This window comes from Sebastes fasciatus, chromosome 2 (assembly GCF_043250625.1).
Source record: "Sebastes fasciatus isolate fSebFas1 chromosome 2, fSebFas1.pri, whole genome shotgun sequence".
Lineage (NCBI taxonomy): Eukaryota > Metazoa > Chordata > Actinopteri > Perciformes > Sebastidae > Sebastes > Sebastes fasciatus.
The window spans coordinates 33,472,260-33,489,463 of NC_133796.1; the positions used below are offsets into that span (position 1 = coordinate 33,472,260).

At 40.0% G+C, this 17,204-nt stretch overlaps 1 protein-coding gene across 4 annotated transcripts in view; it reads left to right on the forward strand.

Annotated features, from left to right (window-relative positions):
* map2k5 (mitogen-activated protein kinase kinase 5) overlaps nt 1–17,204 on the forward strand; it is a 76,497-nt gene that overhangs the window by 45,944 nt on the left and 13,349 nt on the right. For 2 of the 4 annotated variants that reach the window (XR_012592088.1, XM_074621250.1), the window contains exons 20-21: nt 7,601–7,662; nt 9,558–9,603. Coding sequence is in view for 1 of the 4 variants with exons in the window: in XM_074621250.1 (XP_074477351.1) it covers nt 7,601–7,662; nt 9,558–9,603 (108 nt within the window). In the remaining 3 variants the exon portion in view is untranslated. Of the gene's footprint in view, nt 1–5,808; nt 6,775–7,600; nt 7,663–9,557; nt 9,604–17,204 lie in introns of those variants that run through there. The other 2 variants (XR_012592089.1, XR_012592090.1) reach the window with 2 other exon arrangements.

Below are 17,204 nucleotides of genomic sequence, written 5' to 3' on the forward strand. Positions count from 1 at the left end.
CACATCGCGCCGCATACAAAATAATTCTAGACAATTCAACTCTGCTAGGAGACGAGCGTGTGCGTGAGACGAGCATGACCGCGACAGTTTCAGAGGATTGCGTTCCGCCTATCAGATCACCTGCTCCTCCCTACCTGCCCCTCGCCTCTCATTGCAAATTAATTACGAGCCAGGTCACTCACTCCCTGTGTGAAAAGCCCTTGAGTATTCCCAGTTTGTTGCCTGTTCAGGACCTCATTAAAATAACAAAGAATATTTTTCTTACAACTGATGCTGGAGATTGTTTGATTTTCATTCTTCTTGATCTCAGCATTCGACACAGTAGATTGTTCTATTCTATTGGGTCGACTTGAAAAGTGGGTTGGCATCAGGGGCACTGCACTGGTTCAAACCTTATTTATCACCAAAACGTATTCTTTAGTGGTCGGTGATGCCTCATTTTCCGTGGCCAGTCTGACCTTTGGCGTTCCCCAAGGTTCCATCCTTGGTCCCCTGTTGTTCTGTGGTGCCACTGGGAAATAATGCACCTGATTTGACTGTTATCAGGCCATTAAATGTACGTTATCGCTCACTATATCTACTACGCCTACTACGTTGTAAAAGTGAAAGCAAAACTTAAAATCAATACATTCTAACACATTGTCAAACTGCATAATCATACACAATAACAAAATTCAGTACCATCGTTATGCAGATGACACTCAAATTTATGTCCCATTAAAAAACGATGAAAAGACCATTTTAATCAGCTATTATCTTCATTATTGTCTGTCATAAATAAAGTGCTGGATGTCCCCAAACATTCTCCAGCTAAATAAAAACAAATCTGAAATCATTCTTTGTGGTCCTCCAAAGTCTATCCCAATTTTGGCTCCCTGTATACAAATGGCGAACCTTCAGCCAGAAACCCAGGTGTAATATTTGACTGTGACCTTTAATTTGGAAAAACAAGTTACAAAAGTAGTTCAATCGTGTTTTTATCAACTGGGGAGCATCTCAAAAATCAGCTGATCTTAAGAAGGTCATTCATGCTTTTATTTCATCTCAGTTAGATTATTGTAATATGTTGTATTCAGGGTTAAACCAACACACCTTCAGCTAATGCAAAACACAACTGTTGGGCTTTTAGACCAGATCATATCAGCCCTGTTTTAGCCTCTCTTCACTGGTTACCAGTAAGTTTTAGAATTGGTTTTAATATTTTACTGAATACCTATAAAGCACTTCAGTTATATTGCTGAGTTGCTGCTCCCCTAAGAGCTAGAGCGTAGCCTCATATTGTCAAGCACGGCTCTGCTGGCTGTTCATAAGTCCCGGCTAAAGACTAAAGGTTCTGAAAAGTGCTGTATAAATAAAGTTTATTATTTTTAATTTAATGCTAAGGTATTTTTAATTGAGCTAGACACACCTGACTTCAACCTCATGGCAGGTGTGATAAATTATACTTGACTCACTGACATTTAGTAAGTATTGCCCATTAGTACATACTGTAGATGCGATCCAAATACTTTTTTTCTTTGGTCGTGATGCTTTGATATTGTTCACTGGGGATTTGAAAGTTGCTTTAATGGCTGAATGAGTAATAGGTTCCTGTGAGTGGATCATTAATATTATTGTAGCTAGAGGTATGTGTGTGGTGGGGGGTGGAGTGTAACAGTCTGCCTCTCTTTTTTCTTTCTTTTTCTATCAAAGACACAGTCAGGCGTGGCTAAGAAAGGCGAAAATAAAGATTTGAGTCTCACGAGGCTCAAAATAAAGACCAAATAAATAAGGAGATGAAAATTAAGTTTAACAAGTAGAAGGTAGACACATCAAAAGATACACAAAGGACTGTAATTTTCACCTGAGTTAATTTCAAATATAAAGGCGGCTACACAGTAGGTCAAAGATTCTGAAACAAATTTTTATGTGGCAAGGAGAGTGGCCTTGAAAATAATGACATCAGCATAGATGAAATGTAACAGAGAGTAAGTCACAGCTAACCAGATAGATGGACATTTTCAAGGTAGTTCACCTCAAGTTACAAAAAAAACAAACACATTTTCTCACTAAGCTAGTGGTGTCTAGCCATGCAAAATTGGCCAAATGGAATTTGGTTAAAAATTGCACAAGTCGGGCGCCTGGGTTAGCTCAGTTGGTAGAGCGGGCGTCCATGTATTAAGGCTTGGTCCTGACCGCGGCGGCCCGGGTTCGAATCCGGCCTGTGGCCCTTTCCGCATCCACTCTCTCTCCCCCCCCTTTCATGACTCTATCCACTGTCCTGTCATAAAAAACTGTCCCCCCAAAAAAATAACTTTAAAAAAAAAAAAAAAAAAAAATTGCACAAGTCAAAAGAAATATCTCTTTCTAGAAACAGTGTCGCAGTTTATCTGGAAATCCACAGAACAAGCTGTCCACAGTTTCCATAGTGGCCTTTTTCTTTGATACAAAGTAGTTGGAATTAAAACAATTGTATGCATGCCACTTGGATGGAGTCACAAGTGAAAAAAGTTACATTGTGGGCTTAACAAAAGAAATATTTGATGGATGCCTATGTAGACATTGCTTTTATGTACATATTGTAAGACCAGATACAAACTACATTGACCTTTCCTTCCTAAAGAATGGTCTAATACCCCCCCCCCCAGTTCAAGTAAGACGTAAGTTATATTGAGGCCAAAGACTGGTACCTCATGTAGGGATGTCACATTGAGGAAATTAATCTTGTGACAACACCGGTGTTCCTGATTACACCGGACATTTTACAAGAACAGATGACGCCCAATATACTGTATGTAGAGCGCTTATTTTGATCTTTAACTTTGGATGGCTCTGTGTCTGGCCCATCCGGTCCAGCACTCGCTGCGGAGCGTCAGGTTTCTACCCTGCGCCTTACACACCGGCTGTGACCGCTCCGTTCTCCGCACGGAGATTGCCTTATTGACGTTATGGTTCCCTTATATCACTGGGTTTAAATCCGAAATATTGCCAAATAGGCTCTTTTGCTTTTTGCTTTGAGACCAAATCCTCTACAGTCGTCTTCTTTGTCAATTCTCTGTCTGTCTGTCTGTCTGTCTGTCTGACTGTCTGTCTGTCTGTCAGTCTGTCACAGCTACTCTGTGCTGAGACTCCGTACGGAGCAGACACTTTAACTTTCACTTTGTAGCGTCTGCCGTCCGACTATGTATTGATAACACAGCGCTGATTTGCAAAAATGAACTAAATGGGTTTATTTCTATAAAAAAGAAAGCAACGTTGGAGGTGGTGGGCAAGTAATGCAATCGATGTTTGCCTGTGTAACACCGCTAACACAGACTACCGCGGCAAGCCTAACCTCACGTATATTCAATTTCAGTTAATTTCACTATTCTCCATTGAAGTGCATGCATTTACACCATTTAGTTGGTATTAGTGAATGGCACAGAAACATGCTCCTAGTGTCTTGAAGGAGAAGTTCTCTGTAGTTGTTCCCACCATCTGTCCGCTGTCCACCCTCATTAAGGTGCCTCTCTGCTCTATTTGTTGAATAGCAAGTGGCTCCACTAATAAAGAACTCCCACTTTATTTTCAAGCCTGTAATTACTGATCTAATTTTGCCTAATAATTGCTCCATGGCAATGACATGTATATTTACTTGTACCCTTGTACCCTCGTAGTGTGTGTTCTGTCTCATAGTGGAGCGCATTGACAACCAGAGGAATAATTCACGCAGACTAGCCACTTTCATCAGCCTGCTTGTCTTTTGTGCCGTCGCCTGCTGCCACATCAAAGCTGCAGCGGTGTTGCTCTCAGCTGGAGACATGAATACATGCATAAATGTGTGTGTTTGTGTTTGTGCCTGCAAAAAGGTGCATGTGCATGCAAATATGTGGGGAAAGTGCAGAGAGAGATTTTGCACGAGATTTAGCCTACACAACACATAAATTAGTTGTGTAGTCAACACTTTGCACAAACTGTGGGTCCAATTGATCCTGTTTTTCTCTCTGTGTGTGTTTGTGCGTGTGTGTGTGTGTGTGTACACCATAGTACAGTGGTTGCAAATTATTTGGTACTCTCTCCCTCTAAACGCAGTGTACACTCAGGCTTGTGGTGTGCATTGCTCAAGGGCATTTGTTTGTGCATGCCTGTGTGTGTATGTGCATGTGCTATGATATATTGCTCATCCAAGCGGCGGCAGCACTGTGAAGTGCAGTGAGATTAGAAGGGAACCCATTCCTTTGTTAATTTAAATGGGTTCATGCATCATGCTTTGCGGGAGCCTGCCGATCAGAGCATTAAGGAATAGCGAACACTGCCCAGAGGTGTTTTTAATGGCACAGCGGGGCTTCACATGTAAAGAGGTTTAATTCCCGGCATTTGAATAAACGCCTGCTTGTGGACCCAGGCTTTATGATTTTTGTGCATGTCTGAGTATTTTGTGTATTTTTGTACATGTCTTTGTTCATATCATTGGATGTCGCTGCTTTGTATATTTTACATCTTTTAGGACTTACATCTACTATTCCCCTACGGGTCAACTTAGATTTGATATTGTCTGATAGTATGTCCTGTATCTGAGGTCAACATCTGTCTTGCGCACATACTGTGTGTCAGGATGCAGTACGTTACATTTCAACAGTCAGTGTCACATGTAGGAAGATTTTAGTCATCCAGAGTTGTTGTGTTGTTTTACTGACTGTTTTTTTAAGGTATGAGTCTGTGTATTTTGACATATACTACATATATGAATGCTGCAGTGTCTGTGTTGAACCAACAACAACATATGAATATAGATTGTACCACATTTTACCATAATACTTTGTTAGTACCATCATGTCATTCTTAATTTATGTGTGACTTAAACCCCTTTTTTTTATTAACATTTTTATATTTATTTGTACTTTTTTGCAAAATGTAAATGTCAACACTTGAAAGAGGAAAATGCTAATCACTTCAAAAATTTGCGATAATATTAACGACCGCCAAAAGTAAGGAAGGAAGCAGCGTAGGAATAGGAAACTAGATGGAGTAATGAGGTGGGGGGCAGTAATAGAGGGTCAGTCGGGCCCAGCTGTTCTACATGACACGGTTCATAGACCCTCCATTGACAACATGTCACAAGCCTGACTCTCTCTCTCACACACACACACACACACACACACACACACACACACACACACACACACAGCTTACTATTGTTAATTTTGGCAGCAACGTTTAGTCCTACTCCTGAGATGAAATATCAGTGTACTTATAGTCACCTTTGGTCAACTTCACCCTCATATTTTGTGTGAATTGTAGTCTCTTGTTAGTTAAACAGAACTACGGATATTTTAGTAGTTTGAACAGTTTTGGTTCTATAAGAGCCATAATGTATGATTGTCTTTTTGAGATGAAGAAGCTGCCTATGTATTGCCATGTATTAGCTCTTTTTTATTACTGTATTTAAACAAAGAAAAAAACATTTCTCTTTCATCACATAAAACAGTATCAATAAAATAAATAACCCATCCAGGCTGCAGTGAGCTTGTGCATCTTAAGATCATGGCTCCCTCCCAGCACAATACAGCAAAATCCAAATTAAAAGCATTGGCAACGCAGTAAAAACCTCAGAAAACATGGAGTTTCACCGACTTTGTTTCCTGCGTTCTGGTTTAAAGAATGAAAATAGCATAATGATAAGTTCACTGCAGCATTTTTATGTTAAATACTTTTCATTTTACTTTTAATTCTTAGGAAAGAATAGAAAATAATTTGCCGCTCTGGCGTGAACTTGCGTGAATCTCTGGCATGAATTAATATTAATCAGTTTTCATTCATTCATTTTCAAGTATTTCTTTCTCTTTGTAGGCTACTCTCCATTTCTCTCTCCATCTCTCACTCACTGAAGGCCCTTTCAGACACAATGCAACAACGGCACCACTGCGCTCTGAAAACCATTATTACCAATGGTTTGCACCACGCCATGGCGGCTTTTCGCTGTGTCGAGCAAAGCCCAACTTTGGGCGCTGCGCGCTGTGATGTGCACAGCTCAGACCATGTTGTGTCGCGAGTAGCTCTCTTCAGCCAGGAAACGACATTTGGTGTAGCTGTATTGATGTTCAGGTAGAAACAGTAGGGATTATACACGCTGTACAATGCCAGAAACGGAGATAACGAAAAGGAAAAGGAAACAAAGGTGTGAAAATTTCTCATTAATCGGGAGAAATACGGGACAATTGTGACCCTGGGAGGAAACCGGGAGAGGGCAATGGAAAAACAAGAGTCTCCACGGAAAATCGGGAGGGTTGGCAAATATTTTTTTGCCTCGTCTTGCTTTATCTTGCTTCCCTTTTTGTAATTTAAATAATATATTAATTGTATAAACAACTGCTCTTCACTTTAAGTGTTTCCTCCTTGGCCTGAAGACCTTCATTTGCTCTTTTCAGTGAGAAGTGCATCTTGGCTCAGTCAAAGAAAGAATCCATTCAGCATTGGCCATATACAAGTTAATTATAAGAAGAAGAAAAAAGAAGAATGAGTCTAAGAATAAGTACTCATATCATTGACAGTAACAGGTAAATTGAGTCATGTATAGCTGTTACGAATGTTTGTTCTTTCAGCATTGGGCTCCGTAGAATGATGGTGGTATACAGCAGTTCCTTTTACATTTGCACTTTCACCTATGAATCACCGGATTTGTTGATTGGTTCACCCAATGAGACAAATGTTGTCACCCAGCAGGTGTTGTACACCAACTTGACTCAATGAATACAGAGGATAAAGAGTGGAGAGTGTAGCCTTGAGGTCAGACACAAAAGTGTTCGTACAAGAAAGGTACTTAACTCTGAACTTCTCTGAATCCAGGCTCTTCAACGTTCTTTACTCTCTGAACATCATGTTGTATCAGTGATTGTATAATTTGTGTTGATCTTATTTCACTCGTGCACCTTTGGGACCTCGTCTTTTTTGAATAACCACTTGTAAGAAAAATTTTTTGTAGTTTTTTGGCAGGACCACATTTTCCCACTTGCCATTATAATGTTGCTCCATTTGCTGGATGTCAGTTGATGGCTAACACGTTAGCCATAATAGCTCGGTTTTGGCCGTGTATCTGTCAACTAATTTCTATGTTTTTCTGTCTCTAGTGAACAAAAATGGTCAATTTTGATTTATTATTTTATCTAACTAATCAGGTTTCGTTGTTTAGTTGTTTGTCCTCTCAAAACCTAGATCGTATCCAGTCCTCTTAGCAGTTTCCCACGAGAAAAATAAGAAAAAGATTCAACCCAAAGTTTTATGATTTGAATTTTCAACGCACGACCAATTCAGCATTTTATGGAGGTTCACACTAATTTTCTTTATTTTCTATCTTTGCTTTAAATCATTAAACTAAGTTTTATTAATCTGTTGTTTAATTAAATTGTACAGCACATTATGTTTTAATTGGGATTAATAATTTAATAGTAATAATTTAAATTAATCTAAACTATGACTAACCTTAATATTAGTTTAAATCCCTGTTGATGTAAACCACCCTTAATCTTTTTTTTTTCTTTTTTTTCATTTAAGTCAGGTGCAGTTAAGTGTCAGGATCCTTCGGTCAGTACAGCGAGTTATCATCATCCCAGAATAAAATTAATAATTTTTTTCTTCTCCACAGGATCCTCCAGTTCTTCCTGTCGGCCAGTTCAGTGAGAAGTTTGTTCACTTCATCACTCAGTGGTGAGTCAGTTACTGTTTAATACGCTTCCTAGAAGAACAGCCACCAAAATTATTTTATTGAACACCTTCAGATTATAAATGGAATCGTGTCTATTTTAAATGGCTGTCGACTGCATAGTACATTTGTTTGTGATTCTAGTTCATAATAGCTTAATATGTGTGGCACAGTCGGCCATCTGAGCCCCACAGAGCCAGACTGAACAATTACAAAGACCACAAGCTGCATTTGACATAGATGAACCAAATTATGGTGGATGAATTAAAGGTATAATGGCAATACAATGGGATTAAAGTGTATTTGCCTGTGTGTTAATGCATTGTGGTTGTAATGGTTTTAGCTCTGCTGATATTGAATAAAAAGCCAATTGGTTTATCTAATGCAACAGGACAAAGACAATGTTTACCCTGCGTTTGCCCCTGATTCATTAGCCTCTTGTAACCTTTACAGTTGCACAAACATCTACATACACACCCAAACCACACGCAAGCTGTGTGTGTGTATGTGCAGCACTGAGTAGCTGGCTATACCATCTGTTGTTTATCCCCCATGCCTGCTTTATTTACTCAAACAGGGCAACTCTCTCTCAGGACACACTGAGGTACCTGCCCTGCCCTGCCTTGGTGCATTATCTTCTCCCAGGCTGTCCTTAGAGGGTCACGGCCCATTCATCGTGATACATAAACCAATTACATGACTAACTGCAGACGGGTCCCTGCACTAATTCCTCAAAGTCCCCAATATACATACTATAGAGCAGTGGTTCCCAAACCTTTTCACATCAAGGACCCCTAAACTGACATGCATTAGTCCCCGGACCCCCATTTGATAAGATATTGTCCCATGATATTTTTTTTTTTTTGCTTTTAGATGTTTATTACAGAAAGTGTATGAAACCCATGACAAAATAGTCATATGGTGCCTTCAGATGGGGTCGTGTTTACCGTGTTCACGAGAGGAGACCATATGAACGCCCCCCTCTTGTGGTATTCACAACCTCATAAGTGGAAAGTTTCTGAAAACTCTGAGTTCACAAGTTGTGACGTGGTTGTTGATGTTGTCAGAAATGGCGGAGGCCATGGAAGTAAATGTTTCGGTGCATAATAAGTTAATATATTGTAATTTAAGTCGTATATTGTTTTTCTTCATAATTTTATAATAAGTCTGAGGAAAATGTTGATATTCCCAACGGCCTCATCTTTTTCCTCTGTCATAATTTCCTGCATGATGTTACCCGCTTGCTAGCTTGCTAAACTGTTAGCCTCTGGGACTTCTAGACGCCGACAGTAACGTTAATATTGCCGTTGCTTAGCAGCAGTGTTCTAATGACTTGACCACTTAAACGCCAAGCATATCGTGTACACGACTTCCCGTGTTGTAAACACAAGCTCACAAGTTTCATTTGAAGGCACCAATACATTCTGTCATTGTGTTACTTATGGATGAAATTATAGTGAAAAAAAAGTATTCCCCTTTTTGCTGAGGACCCCCTGGAACCCTCTCAAGGACCTCTGGGGGTCCCCGGACCCCACTTTGGGAACCACTGCTTTCGAGGACACTCACAGAAAAACACACACACACAAATCCACTGAACAAATGTGGTAACTGCTTCAGTGGTAGTGCTCTGAATAATAAGAAATATTAATTGAAATTAGAAATATTAATTAAATGACTCTATTTGAAATACATGTTCTGTGTTTTTAGGCTATGGTGCTTATTGTCTATCAAGCCCTCTCTTTCAGTTCCTTCTGTGCCATGAAAGGATTTGTTTCAAGCCTCCTCTTGAATATTCATTTATAAATGAACATTATGCCGTTGAAATGAAACATCTCTTGCACATTTACAAACACAGTTTGAATAGTGGCTGGATATAAACTGCTTGTATCTTTTTTTTCAGTATGCGGCGGCAACCCAAAGAGAGGCCTGCCCCTAATAACCTCATGGTAAGTTAAAACAAGACTTCCATTAAACAGCTCCAAGGACCACAAAATATAAGTTTTGAATAACTGTGTACAGAAGGTGGTCATATTCATGAATTCCAATAGAAATTCAATTAAACATAAATGTATTATCTCTGTAGCCTTTGGAATATACAATTGTATTTTTCACCATGATTGAGGTGTTTTGGGTCAAGGACCCTCAAAGTTGTGATTGCTGTGTGGAAACAACAGTAATGAACTTTTTGCTACCAATGAAAGGGGTCAGAGTGAGAGCAGCGAGAAACCTTGAGGTAGGATTGAGACCTACTTCAGCAATAATTAGTTCAATTCACTGCATTGGTTCCACTCTGAATGAATCAGGCCTAGCTGTTGTTCAAGAGTCAAATAATTCTAGTTTACCAAAATTAAGTTTTATACCGTAATGAAAATTTGTGCAAGGGGCAAAAGGAAATTATTTTTAAGTGTTTGTATGCCTGTCTTTGTGCATGTAACGGTAGGAAAGTATGCCCATGTCGCCTTCATCATTTTAACTGCACAAAACATAATTAATTCTCAAAAAAAAAAGTTTACCGTCACCAAAGTGACCTCGAGCCTCATCTGCAAATAAGAGACATATAGAGACATTGCTGTTTTCTTTTATTCATAAATGTAAATCTCTAGGTCAGTTTTGCAATTTATTATACATCACCTTTGACTTTGGGTCATTTACTATACATGCATATTTTCTAGTTTGCACAACATTGTTATTACTCATTCGGGTTGCATTTAATAGCCTCTGTCAGAGTGTAGCTTACACAGTATGTCCTTGCTGAAATATTAAAGTTTCTAATCACATAGGAAACAACTTGCTTAGTCCAAACATCCATCCATCCGTTTCCTATGGAGCTTATACAGTAGCAGCACAATGATTTTTCAACATTTAACCCCAAAAATTACATAAAAATGGGGGCTTTCAAAGTTAATGCAATAATAACACATTAATGCAAATTTGTTTTAACACCACTTATTTCTTTATCGATTAATGCAACTAGCGTTTTTTAGGTCGTAGCGGGCTCAGTTTTAAAGCTAGAGAGAAGATACTGGTATCATATGAAACATTGGTACAAATGTCATACTAGCTTGTCACAAAGGAGGCTAAATAACTCTCTACACTTACAGGAAAAACTGGCATGGGCAATTTCAAAGGGGTCCCTTGACCTCTGACCTCAAGATATGTGAATGAAAATGAGTTCTATGGGTACCCACAAGTCTATCCTTTACAGACACTTGGCCTAGACTTTCTGTCTGAGAATAATTCAGCTGTGATTTGTCAAGTTGATTAATATTGAAATGCCATAGATGTGTTGCACTGCGACTCTGGTACAGTAGAGTTTTATAGATAAAGGAGAGGACTGTTCTGAGTTGCAGCTCTTCCTGTCTGAGTGGTACACAAGCCAGACCACATGCCACCATCCCAATGTGGACTCTGTTCTAGCATTAGCACACAAGGCCACAGCGGTTGCACAAACTGCCTTTTAAGAGTTGCAACACGCTCTTCAGTGTCTTTCGGTGTTAGCACCAAGGACAGCGACAGTTTGGTCCACAGAGAGAGGAGGACTGAAGGTTTGTGTTGTGGGGATGGAGGGCTGTGAGGGTGTAAATGCAGAGCTGCTAACAGATTTTATGTTCTCAGTCTCACACCAGAAAGGAGGAGTAAAGGGAAATGTTGTCTAGACACCCACTGGGAATTCTTGCCTCCAGACAGAAGTGGTTGTCTTGAGAGAGACTGTTACTTTAGAGGAAGTTCAGCTTGTTGTGTTTGCGTTGTACTGCTCAGTTTTATTATGACCGTTCACACAACTTCCATTGTTTGTGTTGAGTGACACCTTTGACTCCAGTCATTAATACTTGTGTCTCCAAGTCTCTCCATACAATTCTTCTAGTGGAGAGGATCTTCTGTGATTGAAAAGTCAGATCTACATCCTCGTCTCTCTTAGCCAGGCTGAATGCCCACTTCACACATCTTCTCCTCTGCTTTTGTGTTCGCACTATCAAAAAGAATGTGAATGCTTGAGGAGACGGAATTATGAGCTCTCTTTCACAACGTCTTCCTTGTGGTTTCTTGTGTCCTCCATGGCTTGGTTTCCCAACTAAAGCTTCATTCCAACACCAAATAATGCAAGGATAAGGGTCACACCGAATATCTAATGTATACTTTAGGGCTGTCAAAGTTAACGCGATAATAATGCGTTAACTCAAATTAGTTTTAACGCCACTCATTTCTTTTTTTGCAATTTGCGATTTTTAGGTTGTAGCTGGCTCAGTTTTAAAGCTAAAGTCATATTAGCTTGTCGGGAAGGAGTTTGAATAACACTCCAAAAAACTGGCATGGCCGTTTTCAAAGGGTACCTTGACCTCTGACCTCAAGATATGTGAATGAAAATGGGTTCTATGGGTACCCACGAGTCTCCCCTTTACAGACATGCCCACTTTATGATAATCACATGCAGTTTGGGGCAAGTCATAGTCAAGTCAGCACACTGACACACTGACAGCTGTTGTTGCCTGTTGGGCTTCAGTTTGCCATGTTATGATTTGAGCATATTTTTTATACTAAATGCAGTACCTGTGAGGGTTTCTGGACAATATTTGTCAATGTTTTGTGTTGTTAATTGATTTCTAATAATATATATATCTCCCCTACATACATTTGCATAAAGCAGAATATTTGCCCACTCTCATGTTGATAACAGTTTTAAATACTTGACAAATCTCCCTTTAAGGTACATTTTGAACTGATAAAACATGTGTGATTAATTTGCGATTAATCATGATTAGCTACGGACAATCAAGTGATTAATTGAGATTAAACATTTTAATCGATTGACAGCCCTAGTATGAATATGCAATTTGTGCACAATTGATCACACTGCTTCTCCTCTTTTCTGGTTCTTAAATGCTTTTGGTCATCGTAGCTCACATGGAGCATTTTCAGCATTGCTCCTGTCAATGTTTCCTTATTCTAACTCTCCTCCTCCTCTGCCCCACTTCCTTCACATCCACTGTGGTCCCTGTGCTCTTTTTTAAATGTCCACAGTTCTCTCTCTCTCTTTCTCTCTCTGTCTATTTTTCTACTCTCACTTTCTCTCCATCCCTCTCGTCTTTCCTTTACCTATATTTTTGTCCTCCTGTAGGCCTTTTCATTTTCCTCCTCTGCCCACAATGAACGGAGATATAAGGTCATGGATGCCTGCCTTTGTGGCACCAGCCTGCTGATTGTCTTTCTCTCTCTCCTCCTCCTCAGTCCCTCTTTCTTCCCCACCTCTCACGCTACCTCCCCGTTCCCCCAGCCTCCTGAGTACATTAAAACTCTTTACCTATTCTATCTGTATGTTAATGCACCCAGCCACAGCTCCCTGCCTCTCCTCTCCCTCTGCTTTACAGAAAGTGCCACCATTTGCTCTCAGTTTTTTATCTCTCCAACTCATTTCTCCTGGAAGGTAATGCGGGAAAATCACACAATAGTGTAGACACTGAGCAAATAATGTTGTTTTATGACCATACAAACTCACCTAGTGGCTCTAGTTTGCTCATCAGGTTTCAGCATGTGGTTTGTCTAATCACTGGTATAGCTTTTATTGACGTCATTATTTTCACTAGGGTTTTATCCTATTAGACGTTCCTTAAAGGGCTGCTGTTTGATTGCATGCCTGCTCTTGATGGGATCCGTTCCTGAAGCTTGACACAGTGTGCTACAACTACTTGTACTGGATGCTTTGCTAATACTGTTAATATTTTGTCCTATTCAGTTCAATATATGATATTCAGAGCATTAATATAGCATCAAACAACTATTTGCTATGTAAAGATATAGAGGAGTAACGTCTACCTGAGCAGAGAATGAAGTCGCTCTCCCTCTGTGAGAGTTGCAATTCGAGCTTTTCTGTGCTTTGTTGACATCGCCGGGCCGGCCGCACATGCCCCACTGGCTAGCTCACCGCTGCTCTGCACTACTTTCATACAGCAGTTACAGCCATTACGGAAGCGTAGCAGCCACCCTCCGGTTCCCCCCCCCCCCCAGGTTAATACTATTAGCTTGGTCAGCTGTGTTGCCTTGCAGATTGCAACCAACTGAGTTCCCCTCTGCTCACTCCTCCCTTTCCAAGACTGCGGTAATGTGAGCTGCTGAGTGCATAACCGTGGTAACGCCTCAGTCAGAGGCCATCCTTACCATAATAACACTACTTTAGGAGCAACGGAAGTCAGATGGCGGCTGGCGGTACCACGGTTTTGCACTCAGCGGCTCACGTTACCACAGTTTCACAAGCATGTCGGAGAACTACGATAGCCTTCAGGTAACGTAAAAACGGGAAAAGAAAGCGAAAACACAACGATTCTTAGTTTCAGGTGATTATACACTGATGAAAACATAGTTATGAAAATTATATTCCATTTCTGCTAATAGATCCCCCAAAATGTTACACTCTGGTCCTTCAAGCTTCTAATAGACTTTCAAATTTCAGAATTTTTGCAAAAAAAATTGTTTTTATCTTTGGAAATTGCTCATTACTGCGATGTATAGTACTGTATGTAACAAGTAAATCAGTGGCTTGTAATTTGATACACCAATGGAAACGCTGAGCTGATCTGAGCCCAGATGGTTTACACCATGACTCATAATCTGTTTGTCATTTTGTTGGACGTTAATTAATCAAGAATACATATCTAACTGAGCTCTGTCTGGCTGCATCGAGCTCAATACTTCACTTGTACCAGTAAGAGATCTTTATTCTTTTATGACCCGTTTCTTCCCAACTTGTCCCTTCATGTGTAAAGAATCCCTTGATGAGCCATCAGAGAGGAAAGTGAGTGTGTTTTCTCCCCTCATACTAATGCATCTTTCATTGTGGACACCCTATCCTGTCATCATAAGCTAATGACGTTGGTCGGTTGAGGAGACTTTCCATTGGCCCGCTCCCAGGACGTTAGCTGCAGGTATTTGGTGATGACCCATCCTGTCTGAGGTTTCTTGTTTTTGGTTCTAAACGGGCTGTCTTTCTCCTCCCCCTTCTCCTTGAATACAAGGCCTGGTCTGTGTGCAGCACCTATTGGCTTATTTATTTAGCTTTAGGGCAAGAAAGACCAAAAATATAGTGTTTGGTGTAACAATATTTTGTGCATCTGTGTGCTTGTTTAAATGTGTGTGTATGAGAGAAAAATAAAACAAAAGTGATGATCCAACACCCTTATATTCTTTGATTGTGATTTGATGGACATTTCATTTCTCTTCCCCCCACCCCCTCATCATCCCTCGTTCCCCAGCCAGCAGCCTTCACGCAGCCTTTTAGCACCCTTGTCAATGCAGCCCTCCTATTCTGCTTTTCTATTCATAGGCACACATACACACACGCACACATTTCGTAGCCCCCTTTCAACCCCGGAGACACCAGATGAGCCCCACGGTTTTTCACAAAGGAATACCCCTCCTGTGTCTGACTGTCCCGACTGTCCCTAAATCTAGTTTCAAATCACACACGCACACACACACAAACACACGCACGCACGCACACACACACACAGACAGACAGATAGAAGCTGAGTAGCATCAAGTTTTGTCCACTTCCAGTGCCAGGATCAAAAACTGTTATTAACAGACAAACCCTGACTAGTTTATATTTATTCAAACTATATACCATGTCAACAGCTCCTTCATTTAATAACTGCATCTTATTAGACGGATATGTTGATTTATAAAAGCAGATAAATCCTACTGACCCGTACTGACTGACTTAGTGACACTCCATTGTTGAGACTAAATCCCCTGAGCCACTTCACACAAAAAAACACTAACATCTGGCTTTTGCCTTCAGTGGGAAAGGTTACAATCGGCAATAATTTCCGGAACAAATGACTCAAATGACTGTAGTAGTCACTGGTATTTATGGGCTCCAGCTCTGATCAACAGTGACGGAAACATGACAGCAGGGTGGACACGCTAATTTTCACCCCTTTTCTGGTACGATGCTATGTGACGCCCGTTGAAGTGAATATATATAATATATAAAATGAACAGGGATTTGGACAATTATTACAATTTGTTAACATACAATTACTCTGCTCTCCTTAAAGCTACCAGACTCCAGTCAAACAACAGTAATTTTAACTCAACAGAAACAAAATAAAACTGATTGAAACCGTCTTCTTTAGTTTTTCCAACAATCAACAACTCTGGTTTGAGAGTTTGAACGAGAGACTTATTAAGTAACAGATAGTAAACAATGAAAATGTTACGGTGGTTACTTCTTTTTTAATAACTCTGCTTACGATGTTGGCCGGCGCGTTTGTGACATCAAACGTGAAACACAAGGGGAAAAAACCCAGAGAGGCCAGTGCAACAACAGGGCTTACTCACACTGGGAACCTCACCTGTTTTTAGCTTGTTTTTCCGTGTTTAAAAAATGTGCATATATGCGCTAATATTGGTGGAGAAAATGTATGAGATGAGGCCTGCAGTGGACTAAAGGACTAAAGGATGACGATTTTGTTTCCAATGACGGGTTCTCAGATGGTTCTGAGAAACAAACCATCTGACAGGGTTAGGTGATGTGCACATTTTTTAAGATATTGCTTTATTTTGCAACAAAATTTCTGAGCAGAAAAAGGCATCACATTGACTGTTTTAGTACAGATAGAGACTATAGTACACATCTTGTGTATGTTGGTGTAATTGGTAATGCTTCATGTGGGTGATGTCTTGCATGAGTTCTAGTTATGGTGTCTCGAACTTTGGAAGCAGCTTTAATGTCAGAGGAATAGGTGTTTACATCGCTACATGTGCGAAAAGGATTTTCACATGCGTGCTTATGTATCATCTTTGGGGTTCATCTTGTCAGACTTGTGCCAAATCACTAGCGTCTCCTCCTCCCTAAACTTTTCTGTCAGCACCTTCGTTGCCAAATGATTTCACATTTCACCCATGGGTCTTCGCTGACATACACCCCATTCACACATTCTGGGACTGCAGTGTGGTGCTGCTGCACAACTGTTCAGTCACGTCATTTCAAATGAGAGCTGGAGTCAAAATGACACTAAAATCTCCTACAGTAAAAAATCTATTTTGGCACTTGGAGGAAATATTTATATTTTTGTGGATGATCCATGATTTGGAGGTTTATTTTTGTTAAGGTGTAAAAAGAAATTAGACAGTAGTGAATATTGTAGCTGAAACAAGCCTGTCTTATTTTCAGGAAAAGTTAAATGGTCAATTAATCAGTGAAATGATTGTTCAGCAGGAACGGATTGGTTTCTTATAAGGTCCATTTACATCAAGAATGTCAGTAAGTGTAAGACCGTTATTCTTTTCTCACCACTTCTTCCATTTTTCTTCTAGTTTACAATGACCAACATACTCCACATATGTTAAGGCCTTTGCACATCAAGACCTTATTTTTTTTCCAAATTTGTTGCACGTTTAAAAATAAATACAACCTCACTTTGCGTCAATTACATTTACACACCGACTCCGAAACTTTCGTTCGTCATTAAAGTTTTCAGAACAAGTTTGATTTTCTGCGTTTTTCCGCATTGGTCAAAAAGTCAAAAGAGGGTTGTTTGACCACTCAGAG